Here is a 27,230-nt window from a genome sequence, read left to right as displayed (position 1 = left end):
AATTTATGAAGAAAATAAAAACAGAAAAGTAAATATAAATTTCTGCATCTTGTTAATGTGTTAAAATATTATGTGTAATAATACTACTGAAAATCACATGACAACACATACTAAGTCAAAGTTAATGACAAAAAGAATAACTGAGGTTCATGGGGTCTAGACACTGACATTGTTTATTTTGGTTTTGTCTTTCTGGTGAGTATTTATATTATGATATATTTTGGTACAGAGATTATCAGAGACTGAGATAAAGAGTAGGCATGACTTTAGTAGTTTAATAAGGGGTTTAAGAGGTTGTTTTTTTTTTATCTACTTTGGGATTATATTATGAAAAACCACTCAGAAACTAAGATGTGAGAAACTAAAATTTCTGTTAGTACAACTAATATATGATCATACTCAGCAACAGAGTACCCTCTAATTTTGCTTCAGTTTTGCCTGATTATTTGGAACCTGACATTCTTGTGATACCACCCAGATTTATAAAAAAAAATTGTATATGATTAGTCATGAAAAAATTAGAATATCAAAGTCTGGTTTATGCTGAACATGACTCTCTTATGAATAACTGGAAAAACAAAAGAAAAGTTAAACAAATTTTAAGTTGGGAGTCGTTGTTTCAACAGATGTTACCCCATTAGTTAAAGAAATCTGAAAGAGAGAAAAAAGAAAAGAGAAAAAACATTTGGTATGTGGATACATAAAAGCATTTTTTCATAAATTGTATATTTTTTAAATAGGAAATAACTTACTATAACTCACACATACACTTGAATACTGAGCAATATAATTTTGACATTTATACTCTAAATTACAGAGAAGAAAACAAATGGAAATTACTGGAAAATATTATTGTTGAAATTTATTAAGATTATACCTAAAGATGACATTAAAGGTCAAGGTTTTCCTTGGTCATTACTTTTAATTATGGTCAATTTATTCTCTATTAGCAAAAGTTTCACAGCAAAATTCCATGGGTTATAGCCACTGCCTTTTCTTAACAATATTTCTATTTAACTACTAGCTAACCTTTTCCTAAAATGTTTTGTTTAATTGTATACATGATTGTTCCCATACTATCCACTCCTATAGGCATAGCCAGAGCTAGTTTCTTATGTTAGTGAAATCAGAGCAGCAAGTGCTAAGGAGCTGTTCTTCCATTTCTTTCCTTATACTACAAGATTCCAGTTAAAAGATGGAGACACTGATAGATTGATTCTGACACCCATTCTTCTTTCTGTATTGAAGAACTTCCCCCTCTGGAATTCAGTGTCTAACACTGAGAGGAACAATTGAAAAGATAGTTATCATTGTTTAGTTGTTCATCTTCTTATATTATGAAGATCTCTTTATGTCCAGTCCAAGTTGTTTGATTTCTACAAATATATGAATAAAATGTTCATGTCCCAATGAAATGCACCTTTATTTCAAGCTTCTGTAAAGACCTCTTAACCATGAGGCAGGATTCTTCCAAAATGCCTTCAGTAATAGCCCAAGGCAAATCACCTAGGAAGGATACCACTACTTTTGATGTCGTGCAGCAAATCCTTGAACAGCCAGCTGCATGATCTTAATCTTCTACACATAGCCTAGGGAACAACTAACTGAAAATTTCCCACTGTTTTCTTTCAAGTTTTAAAAACTACAGATCTCTCTTCTGATTTAATCTCTAAATTCCCCTTCAATTAATAAATGACAACAACAATAATAATAGTAGTAATTATTATTATTAAAATTACTGAACACTGCTGTGGGACGGTCTATATGTCAAATTGCTCTGATTGGTCAATAAATAAAACACTGGTTGGCCAGTGGCCAGGCAGGAAGTAGGTGGGACAAGGAGAGAGGAGAATTCTGGGAAGCAGAAGGCTGAGGCAGAGAGACACTGCAGCCGCCACCATGACCAGCAGCATGTGAAGACGCCGGCAAGCCACCAGCCACGTGGCAAGGTATAGACTTATGGAAATGGATTAATTTAAGCTATAAGAACAGTTAGCAAGAAGCCTGCCACGGCCATACAGTTTGTAAGCAATATAAGTCTCTGTGTTTACTTGGTTGGGTCTGAGTGGCTGTGGGACTGGCAGGTGACAAAGATTTGTCCTGACTGTGGGCAAGGCAGGGAAACTCTAGCTACAGAACACTGACTGTGGGAACACATAATGAGATATCTAGAGATCTTCCCCTTACAGTAGTAGACATGGGAATCTGAGGGTCAAAGGCTCATAAGGTTTTCCAGCAAAAGCAGAAGAGACTAGCTGTCTCATTCAAGGGCTTCCAGTGCCTGTGCAGGAACACTGAGAAAGAGTCTCACTAACATAAATCAGTGTCTGTGAATTTGTCTAAATTCCTTTTACTCTGGTTGGTGAAGAAGAATCCCACTTTCCTCCTAAACAGATGGGAGAGGTTAAAAATACATTACTAACACTGCTTCCTTATTCATTACAAACTGATATTATTTCTTCCTTTTCTCCTCCTTAAAATTTTTATGTACAGACTATTGGAGTAGGAGATTGATGAGAAAGGAAATTCACTTGAACATGAACTCTGCCATGATAAGGAAGCCCTGGAAAATATGTTCCACCTCTAATTATTAAGTGATTTTAAAAAAATGAACATTGTAGTACTTGCATTTTATGACTGACTTTGTTTTATTAATATCTTGATTTGATGCTTATTAATTCTTTCTGAAGTATAATAATTTGATTGACTTTCTGCCATCAAACCCAGACATTAATCAACATAATCTCTAAGTAAAGTAAACCAAGAGTTCCTTGGAAACCTGATAGAACCTACCCAACAATGATGCTGTCTCTATGGCCACCTTCTTAGGTCATATTTATTGAGACATACTGTATAGGTCTTGTCATCTTCCAAGAATATCTTCCTGTTGTTATGTTGGCCAATCTATTTGTTTATTTTACATCCTGAGTGAAGTTTTTCCTCCCTCCACCTTCTGTTCCTTGTCCCTCTCTGCCCCTCCCCCATTCACTACTCCTCTGTTTCTGTTCAGAAATGGGAAGGCCTCCCATGGATGTCACCAAAGCATGGAATATCAAGTTGAGGTAGGACTAAACTCCTCCCTTTTTACTGAGACTGTGTAAGGCAACCTAGAATGAAGACTAGGTTCCCAAAAGCTAGCTCAATCATTAGGGACAGGCCTTGATTCCACTGCTCGGAATCCCACAAATAGACCAAGCTATACAACTGTTACACAAAAGTAGAAGGCCTAGGTCATTCCTATGCAGGCTCCCTAGCTGTCAGTCCAGAGTCTGTTAGCTCCTATGAACCCAGGCTAGTTGTTTCTGTGGGTTCCCTTGTAATGACCTTAATAGCCCTGGCTGGTTCAATCTTTCCTCCCTCTCTTCAAGCTTTCAGGAACTTGCCCCTGTCCTTCCAGAAACTTGGCCCAGTCCTTGGCTGTGTCTCTTTGTCTTCTTCCATCAGTTACTGGATAAAGGCTCTATGATGACAACTAGGGTAGTCACCAATCTGATTACAGGAGAGGGCCAGTTCAGACACCCTCTCCACTATTGCTGGGAATCTTAACTGGGCACATCCTTGTGGATTCTTGGAAATTTCCCTGTTACCAGGCTTCTCCCTGACCTGAAATACACCCCTACATCAAGATATATCTTTCATTACTCTCCCATTCTGTCTGCCCCCAACCTGCTCAAACTGATCCCTCATGTTTCCATCCCCTATTCCCACCCTCAGTTTACCCAGAAGATATCTTCTATTTCCCCTTCCAAGGGAAATCCGTGTTTCCCTCTTCGGGTCCTCCCTGTTACCTTGCCTCTATGGGGCTGTAGGTAGCATGATTATCATTTACTTTACAGCTAATATGCACTTTAGCTATACAAGTCTTGGGCATATATCCCAAAGATGCTCAATCACACCAGAAGGACAATTGCTCAATCAACTATGTTCATAGCAGCTTTATTCATAAAAGCAAGAACCTGGAAAAAACCTAGATGTCCTCAACCGAAGAATGGATAAAGAAAATGTGGTACATTTACACAATGGAGTACTACTCAACTGTAAAAAAAAATGACATCATGAAATTTGCAGTCAAATGGATGGAACTTGATAAAAAAAATTCTCCTGAGTGAGATAACCCAGACTCTGTTATTTTTCTTAAACCTATTGTAAATATACTTACATGTTTCACCAAATGTCATTCTTGGTACTGAAATTCAAGTAGACTGCAGTATCTGTGAAGATTGTCTCCAAGACTCTGAACCCCAAATCCACCTGTTCTGTTTCTTTGCAAAGAGGGATGCATTTGCATATATTCTATATTATGCTACAGCACACTAAATTATGACTGGTTAAATATAATGCCTAATAAAATGTAAATATATATTGTAATCCTTGGGTTTTTGAACTAATTTTTATTGTTTTCCTAAACTCTTATGGTATACATGTTATAAAACCTGCGGATGCCCAAGCTATTTGTAGGAAAGACTGGTTCCAGTAGCTACAGTTGCAATTTGAGTAAGTATAGTTTAAGTAAATTTCCTGTGTCTATTCCCCCAAATGATTTGTATCATATTATTCTTAAATAAATGAAAACAGACATTTTCAAACGTAATGAAGTGATTTTTTTTAAGAATAGCTACATAAAACAGTGTCATTTAAACTCATTGCAGGTTTGAAAGAAATGGTTACCAATGGGATCTATTTGTGTATTAATAAAAGTGTATGTTAGAAAATATTATTCACAGATTGCATGCATTGTCTTCCATTTATCTATGTTTTAGAGGCACATAATATATGAAGACAAATAATGATGCATATTAATCTGTAGAAAACTCTCATATCACTAACAAAATTAAAGCTACATAGTTGAAATAAAGTAAAAAACATTCCTATTTTTAACAGTCTTTGAAAATTATTATTATAATTATATTGCATATGTGGCGTGTACTTACAAGTGTGTGTGTATGTGTGTGTATATTTGTATATGTGTATATATGTGTGTGTGTGTGTGCGTGTGTGTGTGTACAAGTGAGTACATGGGTATGTGAATGTTATGGGCATGTGAAACACAGAACATTTGGGAGGTCAGAGAACAAATTTGTAGAGTCAGTTATCTCCTTCCTCTACTCTGTGAGTGAGTTCTAGGGGTTGATCTTGAGTGGCCAGGTTTGGGCAACAGGAACTTTATCAGCCTAGCCATCTTGGAAACAAAGTAATTCTGTTTTATCTAATGTATTAACACAATTATATACTTTTCCTTATCTCAACTTACAAAAATAATCTTAAAGTAACTCAATATAAGTGAATAAAAAATTGTACACAGTAAGAATTAGGGTTGTCATAATTTGTATAGTTCTACTTTGAAAATTGAAGAAACTGGGTATTATTAGTCCTGAATACTTATATTTTCAGTTTTTATTGATTACATGATTTAATGACAAATAGAAATAAGATATAATAATATAATAGTCAGATACAAGCAAGCCTATTATTTTTATAGAATTGATTTTCAAATATAAAAGCATAATGAATGTATCATCATTTTAAAGAATTTACTGAAAGTTAATTATCACAGCATTTGGCATTACACTTTACAGAAATCAGAAATTCTATTCTATACTTTGAATAGGCATAACTACCCACATTATTAAAACTTATTTCAAAGTTTATGTTTCATCAGAAAGAAAATTCAATTAAAAGTAACTTTAAGGTATTCATGACTGTTTCACAAATCTTATACCAATAATATTTTAACTAATTGTGGAATAATTTGGCAACTGCTAATTTGGAGGATGTTCAACAAAGACAGTTTAGTTTCAAGCTAATCAATGACACTAATTGAGTCTTTCAACAGGTAACAAGTTTAAGATATACTTCAATCTAATTTAGCTTTCTCTAATGCACTAGAAAGATCAGACTTAGAAAGCTTGCATATGTTTCTGAAATTCAAAGCAGAGGTTTTAACATTATTTACTTCCACTGAACGTATTTAATGCATGACATATTTTTGTGGTCTTATTGTTGTTAAATTGAGGTTATAATGAACTTCATTTTCTAAAAGTTATGCCTGGGATAAAAATGTCATGAACTCTGTGACTTATTTTGGATAGTGAATACCATTTAAAGAGAATACTCTCATTAAACATAATCTTTCAAAATATCCTATCCGCAATGCATCTTTAGGAGAACAACATGTAAAAGTAGGAGCAATAGGACTCATGCAAATATGTTAGGTATAGTCTGTGTATTCAGCAACGCATCCTAGTGAAAGTAGGTTAAATTTATAAAACAGAAAGCAAATCATGTGAACTGAATGCAAAATTGGAATATGAGGCCTATATAAATAAAAAATAACAATGAAAATAATATTTGCCAGAAGGCAGTATTGGTTCCTCATTTCTGTGCAGGAAGAACATAATGCTATATGAAGAGAATGCTTAGGGCAGGGTTTGTTTGAGGGTGCTGTCAGAACTGTGCACTGTGAATCACCAAAACAGGAAACACAGTGAGATCTGAGTCTGAAAGAGTGGCAGAAAAGTGATATGGGAGAGAAAGAATGACTATCTAAGAGAAATAAATAGAATCCATTGATACATAAAGATGAAAATAGTCTTCTAAAGAAATGTATCTTCTTAGAAAACAATTGAATTAGCCTAAGTATATCATTTATGGAGTCTAGGTCAAGATTACAAAAGAAGTTTCACTTAATAGCTAGGAAAATGGAATCTTCACTAGCAAAGCACACAAAGTCCATCCCTTCCTCTCACACCATACAAAAAAATCACTCACAAGTTATCAATATATTTATGTAAGAGTTGAAGGTTTTAAACCATTATAATAAATCATAGAGAATCAATACAGAATCTAGGCATAGGCAACCCCTCTCTGAATAGGATTCAAATTCATTCGAAATAATAATAGAAAAAAAAAAAGAGTTAGCAAATTGGGCTTATTTAATATGCAGCAAAGGAAGACCCTAGTAGAGTGCAGAGTGAGTCTAAAAAATTGCAGGAAACTGTCAACTCTCTCTATATCAAACATTAATATTTGAATTAACACCAGGAACTCAAAAACTTAAACACAAATAACCAAATCAATACACCAGAAAGAAAATTGAGCCGATATTTGTTAAATGATATAAACAGACAGTGAATAGATAAGCAATTTCAATATAATGAGCCAACAAGGAAATGCAAATCAAAATTATATTGAATTCCCATTTCCCCTCAATCAGAATGTGTATACTCCTGGTAGGCCTGTAAATTAGTGCTTCCACTGTTTACATATTATGAAGGCATATTAAAACCAGATGATCTAGCTGTATTACTTCTGGACAAATACCAAAGACAACAAAGGAACATAAAACAGTGATACCTGAACACCCATGTTTCTTATAACAGTTCTCACAATGACTAGTACTGGAAATCACCATGTAAATCAAAGTAAATGAGATTTAAAAAGATAAAAGTGTCTCATAATTTCTCTTATACATGGATATTAAAAAGACATGAAATAATAAGTAGGGGTACTAATAGGGAATATTTAGGAGAAAAGTAGAAAGTGGGTTAGGAATAAGTGTAGATACATGAACAATTAGACTAATAAATATGACCAAATGTGTATGTTAAAATATCAGTACAAGATTCACCATTTTATATAATTATATAGACTAAACCCTGCATTTATATATCAACAACCAAATATTTTAAAGTTGTAGATCCAGTTAACAAAGTATGTACTATTATTTTTACTCTAATAAAATACCTAATATTACACTTAAGTTAGTTATAATGGCTTACTGTCTTATTTACTTCTTGTTACTCTTTTTTTAACCCTTTAGCACAATGGTGAATATGTAATGGATCTTTGTGATCCATAAAGACAAAGGATCCCTAGTCACTGCTTAAATGTAAATACTCCCTGCTGTGGAATTTGTGAGAATAAGCTTGAAGAATGGAATAGGTTTCAAAAGGGAATCAGGACTGTTGAGTTCATACAGTAGATGGTAGGATCTAGCTTTGGGTAGGTGTCTTAGTTTGGTCTTGTAAAATCAACAGTCCCAAGTCACATGCTGTTAGAGGAAAGCAATAACAGCACAGAGCTAGATGCCAGGACATACTGGAAAGAGAACACAAATGATGCCTGATAGAGAACTAAGAATTAAATAATTTCAGTTCAGTGTTTCTCAAAGGGAGAAGGGAAATGACATGATTATCCAAACCACCAAGGAAATAAAAGCATTGAAATGCAAAGAGATGAAAATATACAGAACATTCGTTATCCTAGAGCGTGTTTCGCAACTGAAGTCTCATTTACTTAGGAATATGAGACTGAAAGATGTCAGCTGAGACTCTTTCTAGACAAAGTTAGACATTTTATAAAAGAAATGTGTTTGTAGGCTAGAAATTATAGAAAAATAAATGTAATATTCTGGCAATGACATAATTTACTTGACTTTGAGAGTGGGTATTCAAATGTGGGCATTGAAATTCTGAAAAAACAGGGTTTGAGATTTTAATATAGAATAAGTTTCTATATGTAATATAATTTCCCAATCCTGATCTTGACCTCTCCCCCCACCCCCACCTTGCTCATATACTCCCTCCTCCCTCTTCAACTGAACTCCAGGAGCTTGGCCTAGTGCTTGGCTGTGCATTTTTACTAGGCTGGAGAGATGTCTCAGCTCTTAAAGACTGGGCTCACCACCAATTATATAATTCTAAATCAAGTCTTTGATGGGTCTTCTCGATGATTTGTTCCCTACCAAACTATTGTTATCATTCTGTAGAAGTGGTAATGCGCCCTTGCAGAAAGAATTTAGAGAAAAGCTGAAACGCACCAACTCATCAGAGTTCAAATGGCATACTTTATGCTTATAGGCAAATACATTGCATGAAAAATAGTATTTTCAGTTATATCATATTTGTTTCTAAAACTAAGATCAAGGTGATGAGAGTCACTGTAAAAAACTGACTTTTAACTGCATTTGGACCCAATCTACCTGTGTGGTATTGAGCCAGCTGTACAGTGTTGCATTAAAGATGGCCAGCTACATATTGTTACCTTCTTTTCCCCTCTAAAATTTTGTACATGAAGTTCCTACTGGTGGCCATTGGAAACCACTGTGAAATGTAGAGTTGTTACCAATCATCGCCTCAAGATATTTCTTTCATTTTCCAAAGGTATTTTTATTATATTTTAATCAACAATGCCCAAACATTCTCATGTAAGGGAGAAGTATTTAGTCTCTACAGGAAAAACCATTTCCGCACTCGTTTGGCAGGAGAGGCTGCGGAGGGTTCCTGGTCTTGGGATGTTCCAGGTAGAGATGAAGCATTATTTGAAGTATGAGATTCTCCTGGGACGCCGTCTTCCTCATGTTTTGGATTTTTCTTTTTCTCATCGTTCCGGTAGTAAAAGACCAATATGGTGCGTTTTCTTCCTTTCTTCTTGCCCTCTGAATTCTCTTCAAGCACAGACTGTACTTTCTTTATTATTTTGGGGAATTTGTCAGAAACAGTGCCTTTCGCTGACTCACGAAGCCTTTGCTTCTGGCTCTTGGTGCTTCCTTTTTCCATATTTGTGCTTCTGGTTGATCCACCCTCAGAGTAGCTTTCAGAAACTGTGCCTGAACTGGACTCATCTGGATCCTCAGTAGCGTCCTCCATGTCACGTAGTCGTAGCTGTACTGACTGCAGTTGACTGTGGGACACCTCTTACATATCCCCTCAGAACAATGAGAAGCCACGCCCTTCAGCTCTGATTGGTTAATAAAATCCCCCTCCAGCCAATGGTATTTCCAAGGTGACATGGATGTCATAAAGGTAGATCTCCTACAAATTCCATGAACTAGAGAAGGGAGAAGCTTCACTGAGGAAGAGTTCATATAATGGAATTAGAGGAAAGGATCTTATATAATCCATCATAAAATATTTTTTCTAATAAATTTTTATTTTTTCACTTTTCATAAAATATATCCTGATTATAGTTTCCCCTCTCTATCCTTCTCCCAGTTTCTTTACACTTCCTCTCCCCTCTGAATCTATTCCCATTCTATCTCTCATTTGAAAAGAACAGGCTCCCAAGAGACAAGAACCAAACATGACAAAATAAAATATGATAAGATGAAGCAAAACTATTATATCAAAGTTGGACATGGCAACACAAGAGGAATATATTCCCAACAGTCAGAGACCCACTTGTTCTCATGGTCAGGAGTTCCATGAGAGTACCAACCTAACAACTACAATGTAATTTCATATGTTTTATTGAATATTTTGAATCTATGTTCATAAGAAATATTTGAATTCTCTTTTTTTTGATCAATCTTTATGTGGTTTGGGTATCAGGGTAACTATGGACTTATCAAATGAAATGGGCAATGATTATGTTTCTACTTTGTGGAATAATTTGAGGAATATTGACATTAACTCATCTTTGCAATTCTGGAAAATTCTGTAATAAAGCTATCTGGTCCTGTTTCTTTTTCTTTTCTCTTTTTTATGTTAGAAGACTTAATGACAGCTTCTATTTAACTAGGGGATATAGGTCTATTTAAATTGTTGACCTGATCTTGATTTAACTTTGGTTAAGTGTGACACAAATCTTAAAGAGTCTTAGTAATAAAAAAAAAATGGGAGCCAGATATTGGGGTGGACTCTGAAAAATCAGAGAAATATAACAAGCCACAACTAACCTCACCTCAACAATTCCTCAGCTGATTTTGTTTCCTCAAAGTGGAAGCCTCTGTGTCTTCATCCAAATGGATCTCAGCTGAACTGCTGCTGATAGCCTAAAAGCTTAAAAAACCTGTAGTTCCTGGTCCTCATGCCTTATATACCTTTCTACTTCCTGCCTTCACTTACTGAGATTAAAAGTATGTGTCACCATGCCTGGCAGTTTCCAGTGTGGCCTTGAACTCACAGAGATCTGAACAGATCTCTGCCTCCCAAGTGATAGGATTAAATGTGTGTGTGTGCCACCATTTTCTGGCTTCTATGTCTATCTAGTGGCTGTTCTGTTCTCTGAGCCGAGATAATTATATGATGGTGCACACTATTTTGGGGACACAACAACACCTGTTGAAAAAAATTATTGATTTCTTTTAGATGTCCAAGTTGGTGGAAAACATGTTTAAAGTATGTCCTCATGATTCTTTGAATTTCTTTGGCATCTGTTTTTATGGTTCCCCCTTTACTTTCTTTATTTGTTAATTTAGACATTGTCTTTTTAATATTTCAAACAATTTTAATTGAAATATATTTTGATCATATTATTCCCCCCTCGTTCCTCCAAATAATTTTCCCACTGCAGGCACCTTACTTTAAGTTCTTTCTTGCAAAATAGATGAAAGCCCAATACAATAACAATTTCCCATCCCAAACCAAGAAAAAAAAAAACTACTACCCCAAAAGAAATAAAGAAAAACAAAACACCAAACTTTGAACAAATAAAAAGCATGTAACAAAACTGTTGACTCTGTGTATTAACTGGTCCTGAACATGAGGCCGGCTGTGGAGTGGTTTACAAACCCAGTGTCACTCCATTGGAGAAAACTGATTTTCCTATTTCCTGGAAGGTATAAGTGAGAGTTTAGTTGTTATACTTTGCCTTATTGACTAGATTTTCATTTATTCATTTTAAATATAACAAAATCATAACTATCACATCTAAGTTGGACAAGACAAACCAAAAGAAGAAAAAAAGCCTAAGAGAAGGTATAGGAGTCAGAGATGCATTGATTCACATACCCAAGAATCCTATTTAAAAAAAAAAAAAAACAAAACCCACTAAACTGGAAGGCAGAGGACCTGATCCTGACCATTTCAGGTCCTGTGATTGCTGCCTCAGCCTCTGTGACTTCATATGAGCTTTGCTCATGTTGATTTAGAAGGCCTTGTTTTCTTGGCATCCTCAATCCCCTCTGGCTCTCACGCTCTTTCTGCCTTTCTTCTGAAGGGTTTCCTGAGATCTGAAGGGAGATATTTGATGGACAATCCATTTAGATCCCTGTGTTCCAAGGTCTCTCACTCTCTGCATGATGTCTGGTTGCTGATATTTATATTTGTTCCCATCTGCTGTAGGAAGAAACCTACCTGATGATGGATGAGAAAGGCACAAATCTGTGAGTTGAGCAGAATATCATTAGGATTCATTTTATTACATTTAGTTTCTTTTTTCAGACCAGTATTATTTGGTTTTACTCTTGGACTTTAGGCTATTTGGTTTCAGATTCTTTATTTTCAAAATGGTGTGAAGAATTGGTTCCATCTCATGGAGTGGGGCTTAATTCAAATCAGATATTGGTTTTTATTCCAAGAAGCTTGGTTTTAGCCATTGCCTTAGCATATCTTGCCATTAGAGCACCATTGCAGATAAAGCCTTTGTGGTTGGCTTGGTGTTCACATTTTCTTTTTGACAATGTTCAGAGTACCCTCCTGTACCAAAGATGCTAGAACATAAGGGTGAAGGATCTATATAGGCACCAACTCAACATATCCATGTTCAATGAGTTATGTAGGTGTTGTCTTTAGCAATGGGGCCTTTCTTTTGGATGGGGAGAAAAACCTATATTCTTGACAACAGCCTGGGTTGTTTGGGGATTCCTGTGGGGCCCCTTTGCCCTAAAAACTTAATTAGATATAATCCAGTCTCAGTACTGGAAGATTCGTTTGGTGACAAGAGATGACAAGTTGGTACTCTGCCTCCCCAATTATTTGAAGATTTCATTTAGATTGTCTTCATATATATATACATTTTAGAAATTTTCCACTATAGTACTGTTTCATATTACCCATCAAATTCCATTTATTTTACCTGTCTCTCCTGGTTTTCCCTCCCACAATCTTTTCTCCTCTCCCCGTCTCCACTTGATCCTTTTATTCCACACCCCGTTCCATCCATATCTATACCTATATCTATATACCCTATTTTTCCTGTTTAATGAGGTATATCTGTTCCCTTAGTCCCTGAATCTATATCAAACCTCTGTGATTCTATGTATTATAGTTTGGTTATCATTGACTTAACAGCTAATAGTTATATATAAGCAAATACATTCCATATTTGTCTTTCTGAGGCTGGAATACCTCTCTTAAGATGATTTTCTTTTCTAGTTCCAACTATTTGCTTTTGTAGATTTCATAATGTCATTTTAATGGCTGAGAAATAATCCATTGTGTAAATGTACTACATTTTCTATCATAGAGATGCTTTCTCCATAATGTTGATTGCTGTTTTATGCACAACCTGGAAATAACCTAGATGTCCCTCAATAGAAGAATGGATAAAGAAAATGTTCCAAGATTTTGAACGACAAGTACCAAGTCTCCTTTCATTAAACTCACTATCAACAGGAACTGATAACAGTGAGGCTGCAAGACATGATACTGTTTCCATTTGTAATTAACCCAGGATATTGAATATTAATTGTATGCTCTCTCTCATATACAAATCTTAACATTTCCCCCCCTGTATTTAACCCAGAACATAAGTGGAATCCTGGAGAGTAAAACAGGACCTTTCGGCAAGAAACACGATAAGAGAGTGCGGATAGTAGATTACTGGTGAAAATGTGGCAGAGATGTGGAATAATGGTATTGGAAAGTCTTCTTCAGCAGCTTTGGACTTTTATATACAAATGAAAATGGTCAATCAATTAAACAAAAAATAGTCTTCAAATAAATAAATCACTAAAGATCTTCAATATGTTCTTAAACTGTATTTGGATCCTAAACATTGAACAAGAATTTAATCTCATTATTTATTTGAAAAAATAAAGTAAAACTTCCATGAGATAAAAACTACATTCGCACTATTTAGATCTTATTAGAACACAGATAATTCTAATTAATGATTGTCTAAAGAAACTAGAACTTGTAAACCCTAAGATTAGATGCAAAAAAATCTATGAAAGCCAAATTTGAAAGTACTCCTTACTCAACATAAATGAAGGGATACTCACAAGGCTCTTGTGAAATTCACAAGAAACTTTTAAGACTTAGAATGCTCAGGTAAATTGCAAAACAAAGAAATCTTTGTAGCCTGAGTTTTCCGCCTTGCCCACAGTCAGGACAAATCTTTGTCACCCGCCAGTCCCACAGCCGCTCAGACCCAACCAAGTAAACACAGAGACTTATATTGCTTACAAACTGTATGACCGTGGCAGGCTTCTTGCTAACTGTTCTTATAGCTTAAATTAATTCATTTCCATAAATCTATATCTTAAAGTAATCCATTTCTACAAATCTATACCTCGCCACGTGGCTGGTGGCTTATCGGTGTCTTCACATGCTGTTGGTCATGGCGGCGGCTGCAGTGTCTCTGGTCATTGCGGCGGCTGCAACGTCTCCTTCTGCCTTTCTGTCCTTTTATTTCTCCTCTCTGTTAGTCCCGCCTATCTTTCCTGCCTAGCCACGGGCCGATCAGGTTTTATTTATTGACCAATCAGAACAACTTGACATACAGACCATCCCCCAGCACAGCCAAGTGCAGACCATCTCAAACACCTGCACTCAGGCCCATGGTCCTAATCATCCTCTATACGGACCTGCTGGGTAACGCCACAAAGAACCCAAGAAGGGCTCCCACAGGACATACAAATCATCCCACAGCACTTCCCCTTTTCTTTTTTTTAAAAAGGAAGGTTTTAACCATTACACATCTCCAAAACCAGCTTGGTATATTTGGAAATTTGGGCGTAGCTTCTCTTAACTACTTCCTGCTGGAGGGGGGTGCTGTATCTTATGGGGACGCAAAGAATATTTAAGGATCATGGAGTAGTCTGTGAGGCTGTATCGTCTGAGCCAGTTGCCTTGAAACGATTCTGGATGTTGGATCATCTGGGCCATGGTGTCATCGGAGACCTTTCAGGGGGTCTTGGCTGGTCAAACCTGATGTATCTTAATCTGGAACAAATCCATAGCCTCTGGCTTTCTGTGGAAACAAAAGCAGAGTCTCCTTTCCAAAGTAACACATCCTTATATCCAAATTTTAAAGTCAAAGTATCTTTAATATATACATATTGGTTTAACTCAACATCTTTTACGATCAAATGTTTTTCTGCAGTTAAAAATCCCAAAGACAACACAATCCAGATTCTCTGTGTAATATTCATCTTTACATGGCTTTTTTTTTTTTTTTTTTTTTTTTTTTTTTTTTTTTTTTTGGTTTTTCGAGACAGGGTTTCTCTGTGTAGCTTTGCGCCTTTCCTGGAGCTCACTTGGTAGTCCAGGCTGGCCTAGAACTCACAGAGATCCACCTGGCTCTGCCTCCCACGTGGCTTATTTTTTATATTACTTTTACTTTCTCTTTAAAGACTTTATTTTTTTTTAAACTTTCTATTCTTTATATAACTGTCTATGTTCCTTTTCCTCTCTCTTCCAAGCCTATGTACATTTTTACACACATTGTAAAGCATTTAAAGTCTTGTTCCATCTGAATCTGTCTTATTGCAAACTTATTGCTTTAAACTGTAGCCTTCTAAGCCCGAAACAGCTCTGTGGCTGCTGGCTCTGCCCCCTTCAGCTTCCCAACATGGCGGTGGTACGTTTACCACCAGCTCTGGGAGCTATCATGAGTCTATACTTTTATCCAAGCAGCCCAGAAACCTTTTTTGTTTTGTAACTAGCAAAAGCTAAATCCACCACGCAGCTTAATGTGCCACTTGCAGAGGCCTCATTCCCGCCATACTGCAGGTCAAGCACACATGCCAGGAACCTGCCAGTAACTCAAACCGGCGGCTGCCGCTCATTTGAGAGAGAGAATTAGGAACTGTGGGGCGTTTACCGACGTCACCGTTCCTGGAGAACTTACCAACGTCACTGCTCCGTGTGTTGAGTTCTGAATCCTCTTTACCACCACGCGAGGATTCTTCTCAGATCACACTTTATTGGAGCGCCTCTTGGTTAAGGGACTTTGTCTTTAGTATTTTTTTTTTTCATAACACCGGCCTTTATCCCTGTTCATTTGTCCTTTTTCTTTAGTCCCTCTTTTTTTTTTTCTTCCCTTTTTTTCTTTAGCCCCACGTTGGGCACCATTTGTAGCCTGAGTTTTCCGCCTTGCCCACAGTCAGAACAAATCTTTGTCACCCGCCAGTCCCACAGCCGCTCAGACCCAACCAAGTAAACACAGAGACTTATATTGCTTACAAACTGTATGGCCGTGGCAGGCTTCTTGCTAACTGTTCTTATAGCTTAAATTAATTCATTTCCATAAATCTATATCTTAAAGTAATCCATTTCTACAAATCTTCTTATCAAACTTCTGTAAACCAGCGGTACAGAGGATGCCAGTACTGCAGCTTTTTGAACTATCATTCACAACATGCATGTTGATCCCTCATCCATGTTCTTTATTATTTATTTATTTATTTTATTTTATAATTTAATTTAATTTTACATATCAGCCATGGATTCCCTTGTTCTCCCTCCTCCAGGCTCCTCCCTTCCCCCCAAGAACATCCCCCATTCCCACTTCGTCCAGGGCAAAGACTCCCCTGAGGATTGAGTTCAACCTGGTAGATTCAGTCCAGGCAGGTCCAGTCCCCTCCTACCAGACTGAGCCAAGTGTCCCTGTATAAGCCCCAGGTTTCAAACAGCCAACTCATGCACTGTGTACAGGACCTGTTCCTACTGCCTGGATTCCTCCCAAACAGATCAAGCTAATCAACTGCCTCACTTATCCAGAGGGGCTGATCCAGTTGGGGGCTCCTCAGCCATTTGTTCATAGCTCGTGTGTTTCCATTTGTTTGGCTATTTGTCCCTGTGCTTTATCGAACCTTGATCTCAACAATTCTAGCTCTTACAAACCCTCCTCTTTCTCGCCAATTGGACTGCTGGAGCTCCACCTGAGGCCTGGTGGTGAATCTCTGCATCCAGTTCCCTCAGTCATTGGATGGGGTTTCTAGCACGACAATTAGGGTCATCGCATCACCAGAGTAGGTCAGTTTGGGTATCTTTGTGGATTTTTGTGGACCTCTCTAGCACTTTGCTTCTTCCTATTCTCATGTGGTCTTCATTTATCATGGTGTTTTATTCCTTGTTCTCCCTCTCTGTTCTTGATCCAGCTGGAATTTCCCGCTCCCCTAAGCTCTCTTTCCCTTGACCTTTGCCCTTCATTACCCCCACTCATGTCCAGGTTGTTCATGTAGATCTCATCCATTTCTCTGCCATTGGGCAATCCCTGTGTCTTTCTTAGGGTATTATTTTCTATGTAGCCTCCCTGGAGTTGTGAGTAGCAGTCTAGTCATCTTTGTTTTACATCTAGTATCCTCCTATGAGTGAGTACATACCATGTTTGTCTTTCTGAGTCTGGGTTACCTCACTCAGGATGATTTTTTCTAGATCCATCCATTTGCCTGCAAACCTCATGATGTCATTGTTTTCCTCTGCTGAGCAGTATTCATTGTGTATATGTACCACATTTTATTTATCCATTCTTCAGTTGAAGGGCATCTAGGTTATTTCCAGGTTCTGGCTATTTCAAACAATGCTGATATGAACATAGCTGAGCAAGTGCTCTTGTGGTATGATTGAGCATTTCTTGGGTATATGCCCCAGTGGTATACCTGGATCTTGGGGGAGATTGATTCCCAATTTTCTAAGAAAGCACCATATTGATTTCCAAAGTGGTTATACAAGCTTGCATTCCCACCAGCAGTGGAGGAGAGTTCCCCTAGCTCCACATCCTCTCTAGCATAAGGTGTCTTCAGTGTTTTTGATCTTAGCCATTCTGACAGATGTAAGGTGGTATGTCAGAGTTGTTTTGATTTGCATTTCCCTGATGATTAGGGATGTTGAGCAATTCCTTAAATGTCTTTCGGCCATTTGAGTTTCCTCTGTTGAGAATTCTCTGTTTAGTTCTATAGCCATTTCTTAATTGGACTGTTGGGCATTTTGATGTCTAATTTCTTGAGTTCTTTATATATTCTGGATATCAGTCCTCTGTCAGATGTGGGGTTGGTGAAGACCTTTTCCCACTCTGTAGGCAGTCACTTTGCCTTGTTAACCATAACCTTTGCTCTACAAAAGCTTTTGTAGAGCAAAGAATATGGTCATCCATGTTCTTAAGTGGCCCAGTAAACAAAGACATTGGTTCATTAAGATGAACTTAGAACTATATTTTCATTCATATATCTGTCCTTTTCAAAAAATACACACACTACTCTCTAGTACTGGATACTAGGTTCTTTATTTTTTCCTCTTGATTGGTTGGCAAGCCATAGAAATGAGGCACATAGAATAATGCAAATTATTCCTAATTTTCTTAAAACTCGTTTTTCAACATGAGATAGATCCAGGTAGCTGCAAGAGTGCACTTTTTCTTTTTTTTACCACAAAGCCACTCAAATTCTATTAATCAGACAGGTTCCATCCTACACTATTGTCCACAATCATTGTACTGAGATATTTGAAAATATCTGCCCATTATGGCACCACTCAAAAGTTATCATGTGCTGAAAAGTAATGATTTGGAATATGTTTTCATCACTGAAATCACAGTCACAGACATATGCTCAGATTACCTCTTCTTCACTGTTGTCATGTATGAGACATTTATACAAATTTGTGTGAAGTTCACGGCCCTGGTTTTCAATATGTGAACAATATATCTGAGTTATGAAGCAGTTATTCCTGGGTATAAATCTTAAGGATCAATCAGTATTCTACAGAGATACCTGCGGGTTTGCCATGTGTCTGGTCTAATTATTCAAGTTATAAAGACATCATGGATTGCTGCCAAGGTATACACCAAAAGTAAATTTTCATCATTCAGTATGGGTAGTCATATTTTAGTTGTTCTTTTAACAATGTATTTTTATCATATGATTTCTCTGACCTTGAATATCGGTCTTGGACACATTCAGTAACCAATTGGACTACTCCGTCTGAGGCTAGGACAAAATAGAACCGAATTATGGAAAATTAGGTCTTGTGGCAGGCAGAATCTATTTAATCCTAAACAGCAATTTAACTCAATTATTAAGGCAAAAAAAGTTTACAGAAACCAAATTGTGCTACAAAGCAGGATTCTCAATAAAGTATTTGTCCACTAGAGTATGTATTGTGAGGATAGTTTATAGGTTATTCCATAATCTTTCATATTTATTTAGACTAAGAACAATCTCTAGCCTGAAGACAATAGCTTGTCTGTACTTAAATACTTCCAGGTCTTCCTGTTCATATAAACCAAAAGAACTGATCACTATCTAGCTTTATATTATTATGTAAACACATATACTCACATGTGGATAGATAATAAATAATACATAGATGGTTGATATCTCAGTTAATAGATGTCAGATTGGTAGCTATAAGATGAATAGATGGAAGACGTAAATTCTTGTTGAAAGTTCGAAGATACACAAGTATTATGTAAGCATATTGATAGGAAAAAATATAGACATAGAGATGGCTCTATCTCACTCATATAGAGTCCTTGAATCATGTCTAATATAGCCATACAAGTGGTTATGAAGACAAAGTATTATGAAAATATTTTTAATTGATTTTGTCTTTCTAGAGTACATTCTCAAATTTAGTTAATGTTAAATACACCATTTATTCTGTATGCATTGTTATATAATGCAAAACCAATTTGGTCACATTTTGCTAACATGTTAATAAAATTTTATGTTTTATTCCTGAGACATTAGTACAACTTATAAAATAAGAAGAGGTTCAGGTGATAAATAATTATGAAATTGTATTTCCATTAAAGTAAGGACTGCCAAAGAATTGATCGATCAGTTGTTTTAGGTACACTGGAGAAAATAAGTGAAGAAGAGTCTAGATATAAGTGAATCTTATTCCCTGTATTTGGCTAATTTACGTAGAGGCATTAAGCAATATTAATTAGCCTCTATTGAGATTGCAATTTACTTATTGTGGTGGTATTGTGTTCACCAAAATATTGTGTACTCTAATAAATTTATCTGGGGTCAGAGAACAGACAGCCACTAGATACAAAGGCTAGAAAATGGTGGCACTCACACCTTTAATCCTAACATTCCAGAGATAGAAATCCCTCTGGATCTCTGTGAGTTCAAGGCCACTTTGGAAATAGCCAAGCAAGGTGACACACGCCTTTAATCCCAGAAAGCCAGCCTTTAATCCCAGGGAGTGGTGGTAGAAAACAGAAACTAGAGGCATTTGGCTGGTTAAGATTTTGGCTGGTTAAGCATTCAGGCTTTTGAGCAGTAATTCATCTGAGACCCATTCCGGATGAGGACTCAGAGGCCTCCAGTCTGAGGAGACAAGACCAGCTGAGGATCCGGCAAGGTGAGATAGCTGTGGCTCTCTGATCTACCAGCATGGACCCCAATAACTAACTCGCCTCAGGTTTGATTTTATTAATAAGAACTTTTAAGATTCCTGCTAAAACTTATGCAACTACAAAACATAATAACAAACTTTTCAATCAAGTGTATCAATTTTGCTTAAATTTTCTTTCTTCTGTCTGGTTAAAATTGATCTTGAAATGATTTTTCTCTGAAAACAGCTTAACGTACTATTGAGAAATAAAAAGCAGTCATTGAGCAGACTGTTCAACTATACTCTGTTTTGGAATGTTTTGAACATTTCCACATATAAGTATATGTTATCTTTCATTTGAACTAATGCCCATTTTTGCTATTAAAATAGTCTAAGTTTGTAATATTTTTTAAACATAATGCCCCACAATTGTACCAACTTCATACCTCAAGAAAATCATTGTTCATTTACTTCACTACCTGGAAAGGATGGGGGTTAGAACACAGGTGGTACAGTATAGAGTCATGCACGATGAAAATCTCAGGACAACTATGGATGTGGTGCCTAGAGTACCCTCCACCATCTCTTTCTTTCCCCCAGAACTGCTAGATAGTTTAAAACTTACCAAAACAGTGAGGTCAGCATGCATGAGTACTCCAAGGAATTGCCTGTCTCTGCCATCCCCCACATCTCCCAACTGTTGTAAATTAACTTTGAGAATCAAGCTTTGCCTGTTTGTTAAGGTCAGCATTTTGTTGACTTACTTGTTATCATAGACATGACCAAATTTGAGACCTGTTTCTTACACTTGTTGGCACTGTGATACTGACTCATCTCATTTCTGTGTTCATGGATTTTCTGTAGAAATTACATAGAATACTTATTAGTTGTGTAGTAGGCATGTATTAAATAATATGTAAATATTTTCTGATAATTTTATCACAAACATTCTGTAAAATATAAAATTCATTCAGTTCTAATATTTTAGAATCACAAAAATCAAAGCTTTATAAGATATATAATTAAAAAATCAAAATAATTTAACACTTTTACTTGTGATTTCTGGGAGATCTAGAAAATGGTGCTTATTCATTATATCTCATATCTGTTGGTAAGTTATTTTAGTCAATAGAAATGTGGACAAGTTAGGATAGAATTTTATACATTCTAATAAAATAGACTCAAAAACTTTAATCTCAAGCGATAATATAATATATTCATGAAACAATGCAATCAATCTCCTGTTCATGAAGTACAATATACATTCTCTATTTTTAATTCTTACTAAATACACTATGCAAGACACATTTTAGTGCTTATTTTTCTGCTGCCTTATGATTTTGGTTTCCTTTATCAATAAATTATCACAATAAACTAAATATAAAAGAATACCACTACATTATTGAGATGGTGCTAAAATAATGCAGAATATTATGTGATATGAATAATTATCCCCAAACTGCAAGTTCTTCAATTGGGACAGAAAATGTGGTCAGCGGGGAAAAAGAGAACATTAAAGCGTCAAACTAACTAAAACTGTATTGTAATCAGACTAGTACTAATTAGCCATGTAATTGCAATTGAAAAAATGTGACTTCATATGAAAACCAAAAAGTACAACGTAGCACAATGTTTATGTTTCCGAAATTCCATTTCCATCCCAGATGACGCTATGAAATTAACTATAAGGTTGTAACATTAACTTTAGACCCATGTCTAAATATAACAAGCAAAATATATAAGATTTAACTTAAAGCCAATATTTTGGTTGGGTATCTTGCTTTCTTGTCATTATACCCTCCTATTTCTGTGGACCACATGTCTCAAATGTGGCAACCTCCCCCTCAGGTTTTGTTATAATATGTGTTTCCTCAGGATTTTCATTGTACAAATCTTTTGCACATGCTCTCTTACCCACACCACTCTTTTCCAGTTAGAAATACATGAAATATAATTGTACTTATGCATATTTGACACTGAGCAAATTAGGCCTGTCTTGTTCCATCAACTGTGTTTATTCTTGCTATACGCATTTCAAATTGTGGCTTCCCATCCAAATTACTTTACTATATGTCTGATTTTACAGTTGATCATATCTGAGGAGCAGTCATTTTGCTTTAATACCCAGAATGCTGAAATGATACATTTATAATGACTACAACTGCAAACAATGTTTCACTTTTCCTTAATGAGAGCATAGGGAAAATTAAAAATTTAATCCTTTTCCTCTTGCACGTAAGACAATAATGGAATCACAGGGCTAGCGATGTGCTGAAAAGATTAAATGCTCCTTAGAACCCCAAGTATTTTCTGATCTTTTGTGCTTTTGAATGAATTGAGAGCCCTGCTCAAGTTACAGACTTCATTACCATTTCTCTAATTGCAATACGAACATTGGTTTAACAGTGACTGGGGTTGGTGTAAGAGGAGGGGCTCCAAGTGCAAAAAAGAGGCACCATTTCCAATTTCTTCATTCTCACAAGTTTCCAAAAACATCTAATTAAGACATGTCTCTTTAATGACTCTTTTCTACCTTTCCACTAACTAGTTTGCTTATTCATTTTTCAAATTTCTAATGCTAGACAGGTGATACAGATATTAAAATTTATAATGCTATGTGGCTCTAAACTGCCATTAGCTCCCTGGTTAAGGGTGAGACTTTGTGCCCACCTGTTCTTTACATACTTGGATTTGCTCTCCCTTGAACTTTCAGGGGTATTCTCAATGCTGTTAAGACCAGTGTGAGTTCAGATGCACCTCTGCCCACTGTTTCTAGAAGTATTCTTTCCTTATAGTCATCTACCACTAATAGATCTTCTGTCACAGCTTCTACAATGATCTGTGCCCTTGAAGTAAAGGATATGATTTAGATGTACCATTTAAGGCTGAATATTCTGGAGTCAGTTATTCTTTGCATATTGATTATGTATGACTCTTTATGTTCATCACCTTCTACTACAAAAAGCCTCTCTGATGAGGATTGAGAGATGCACTCATCTACAGGAGTCCTCTTAACACCATGTTCATTTGTCTGGCTATTAGCATTAGGTTCTCCCCTAGTGATTATGACCTGTCTAGAAACAGGTTCTTTGCTTGATAACTGTGCTGGGTATGAGTTTCATTTGGTGGAATATATCTTAACCCAAACCAGAAAGTAGCTGGTTACTCCCAAGATGTTCTTGTGATCATTGGACCAGTGGGCATATCTTGATAGGCAAGTCATGATTAGAGCTCACAGAGCTCACAGATGCATAAGACTGCTTAATGTTTCTTAATGTTTTTCTCTTCCCATATGAGCTTCGATGCCATGTTACCGCAACTCTGAATCCTATCCTGGCCATTAGAATTTAACTTCCAATTCAGTAACAGCTTGGTATTCTTTTTATTTAGACAAGCCCAGGAATCTGTAATTTCTACTCAAGATAATTGCTACTTATTTGAAAATATGCTTTATGTAAGTTAAATTGTATGTTTGAATATGTTTAAAATATTTACTAATCATAATCTTTTGAGGATTTGGTCTTACAAGTTGATGCTATTCCTGAAACTTACTGACAGATTTATCACAAAGATATTCAAAGTTAAAGTACTAATGTCTAAAAAGGTTAAGCTAATATGTAAAGAAAGATTACATAATACTTATGAGTTTAGGTTTACTTAAATATGGCAGTAATAAAGATACTCAAGAAATATTTAACAGTTTGATTTAAAATAATCTAAATTCAGAGAACATTTGTATTATATATGAGTGATGTCTTGAAAAATTTCAGTCATCAATGAAATACTTTAAAGAAAGTTTGGACTATCATTTAAGTATTTCTTACACATTTCAATTTTAACAGAGACAATAGATAATAACTACCCTTTTGGGAAAAGTCAGAATAAAGATATTTAACATCTATTATATATATTCAGTGTACCTAGCTCTCAATTTAATATTGATATGTATTATCCCATGTAATCTTCCCAATCAACAGGGGCTAAATCCTCTGGACATAGAGAACCAGGAGTTAATTGTCCAAAATGACTTGTCTAATAAGATGATATAATAAAACTTTTTTAGTAAAGCAGACAAGAAGACATTAATTGAACAATTATTGTGAATTCGCCTTGCTCCTTCAAGTAGATTACATTCTAATTTCGTGCTTAGGAAGAAAACTGTCAGTTCTGTGGATAAATATATGTAAATTGACCTACATATACAGTTACATATTTACATAAAATATCTCAAGCTTGATTTCCTGACCTTCTACTACTTGAGAAAATTCATTATGAAGTTAGCATATACTTCCCCTGTTCATTTGATGTATTAAGTAATTTGGATTACAAAAGCATTAAATCACTTAGAAGGACTTACTGCATCTTTTAAATGAAATACTGACAAAATTTCTTCCTCTGTAAGAACATTAAGCTACTTGATGTGGGTGAGATGAAGTGGTGCTAATTAAACATCTGGCATCCAACCTCACTCCTCTGCTTTCCCTGATGCAAACAACATTTTGCAAAGGGAAATGAGTGCTTTAAAAGACTGATGAGTCAAAAAACAAAATAGAAACCTACGTAAAACAGGAAATTCATTACAATGAATGTTTACTATGAAGTTGAAAATTTCATTGTTAGTACCCAATTATATCCCAATTTATTCAATAATATAAATATATTTCCAATAAAGTCATGTATCTGATAAGTTTCCTAGTCAAGGAATAGCTAAAGTGAGTGAGAAAACTGATAAGCATGCTTCTCCTGTTAGGACTACATAACTTCAAAGTAGTAAATGCTATGTGATTGCTTATTCATGTGTTTGTACACATATTCAGTAGATACATAAATGACATAGATAGTCCAGATTATTTAGCTATTGAATAATGGGTCAAATTCATATAAAAGATTGAAACAAGAATACATGTATGCACATATATGTATATATGTGTAAACTAAGACAAGGCTATTTTAAGCTTATTTATCTTATTTCTGAGATATGACACTGAAATTGTTTCCCAAGGATTTATTGTCTGGTGGGAAACTTTAAATTAGCTAATTAATGAGATACAATAAAGATGCATTCTGACAAAAATGAAGCCAGAGTAATTAGTCTCAAATACCCACACTCAATTTTCACAGGAATGAGCATTGTCCTAGTTAGCTTAAACTGTCAACTTGATATAGCCTGGAGTCACCTGAGAAGAGAGTTTTAATTAAGGGATTGCTATGATCATATTTGGTTATGGGTATAACTTTGTCAAATTGTCTTGATTTTTTAAGATCTCTAACCCACTCCTGGCAGCACCATTCTCTGGGCAGTTTGTCCTGAGCTGTACAAAGAGGCTAGCAGAGCAATCCTGAGCCTGTCCGCAAGCCTGTAACCAGCAGCCTTCTCTGGCTTTGGCTTCAAATTCATGTTTCAGTTCTTGCGTTCAGAATTTATCCTGACTTCTCGAGGTGATAGACTATAACTTGCAAGCTGAAAATTGGATTTTCTGAGTTGCTCCTGGTCATAGTGTTTGTCACAGCAGAAGGCAACCAGAGCAAGTATGAAGTACTCCTTTGAATTCTGCTCTGTGTAGTACACTATTTCAGAACCTACAAAGAGGCTACATGTCAATACTCCGTGAAACACAGGATCCTTGGACAGGAAAAATGGTTGTCATATGTGGATACCTTGCATTGTACTGGACCAGCATCAGCTTTCCACTATTCCTACCCTTTGGAAAATGAGCATCTAGTACCAAGGCTTTCATTAAAAAAATGTGGTTGATAAAATAACATTTGTTTTGGTAGTTTGAAGAAGTCAATCATACAGCAATGGAGTAATAACAGAAGCTATTGTAGAAACATGAGTCCTCATTCATGTAGAAGAGGGAGGGTCAAGTGTCACTGGATTTTGCTCACTGCTATTATTATGTTCTCCTCCAAACTCAGAAGAAATAAATCAGGGATTGGAAAACAATTGGGGTAATGTCTATTGATTCAGTTAAAAATAATACAATTACAGACTGAAGACATGCCTAAGAAATTAAAAACACTTGCTGCTCTTGCAAAGGGCTCAGGGTCAGTGTCAAGCACCCATGTGTATGGCAGCTTACAAACATCTATAGCTTCAGATTCAGAGGGTCTGGTGCTTCTTCTGGCCACTGTGAGTGCTGCACATATTTGGTGCACATACATGAAGAACTGCACAAGCATTACTGTACAGTTTTAAATATTAGAGTAGTGGGGTTCAGTGACTTCAGAGAAAGGGGAAAATGCTTACTTTGTCCTTAACTTTAAGATAATTAGTAATAACTGGGAGTGAGAAGTTATCAGAGGGGAGAAGTGGGAATAAGAATGAAGAATCTGCCCGGCGGTGGTGGCGCACGCCTTTAATCCCAGCACTCGGGAGGCAAAGCCAGGCGGATCTCTTGGAGTTCAAGGCCAGCCTGGGCAACGGAGTGAGTTCCAGGAAAGGCGCAAAGATACACAGAGAAATCCTGTCTCGAAAAAACAAAACAAAAAAGAATAAAGAATCTACTCACTTTATTCTTATTGAGTACAGGATAATAAATAAGACTCAAGGATTGGCCTTATTTATTCTTTACCTGAGTAGAGCAATAGGTTCTGTCATTTACCAAAGAATGAATAACCAGAAGTATAACGGACAAGAATAAAATAGAAGTATGAAAGAGAGACAGTGATGATTTCCAGTGACCTCAGCATTTGAGAGGCTAAGAAAAGTCTCAGATTGAAGGCAAGCCTGAACAACATTTGAAGTGTTGTCTAAAATATACAAAAGCATCTATGTTCTACCTAAGTTGCCCCACCTGCAGGGCTTCAACGGGTTCTCGACCACCCTAAGGAGGGAATGTAGGGACAGGAGATACAAAGGAAAAGACACCAAGTCTAGATTCTGATCAAGGTGCCACTTTATTTCTCTTCCAGAAAGGTTTATATAGTTCTGCAGGGTGGGGGGAGCAAGAAGCTGTCATCTGCATAAGGTGGGGCAAGCTAACAGGATGTTTGTAT

The 27,230-nt window shown here is 36.2% G+C and overlaps 1 protein-coding gene across 1 annotated transcript; it reads right to left on the bottom strand.

The window, feature by feature from the left end:
• Positions 1 to 9,142: 9,142 nt before the first annotated feature.
• LOC114706803 lies at positions 9,143 to 9,698 on the bottom strand. The gene has a single exon (XM_028889280.2). The coding sequence runs from the start codon at positions 9,645 to 9,647 to the stop codon at positions 9,228 to 9,230; it is 420 nt and encodes a 139-aa protein (XP_028745113.1). The 5' UTR covers positions 9,648 to 9,698; the 3' UTR covers positions 9,143 to 9,227.
• Positions 9,699 to 27,230: the final 17,532 nt, after the last annotated feature.

Source organism: Peromyscus leucopus, chromosome 14, assembly GCF_004664715.2.
Source record: "Peromyscus leucopus breed LL Stock chromosome 14, UCI_PerLeu_2.1, whole genome shotgun sequence".
In the NCBI taxonomy this organism is placed as follows: Eukaryota; Metazoa; Chordata; class Mammalia; order Rodentia; family Cricetidae; genus Peromyscus; species Peromyscus leucopus.
Note: the sequence above shows the minus strand (reverse complement) of the source record. Positions and strands in the feature narration are given on the sequence as shown.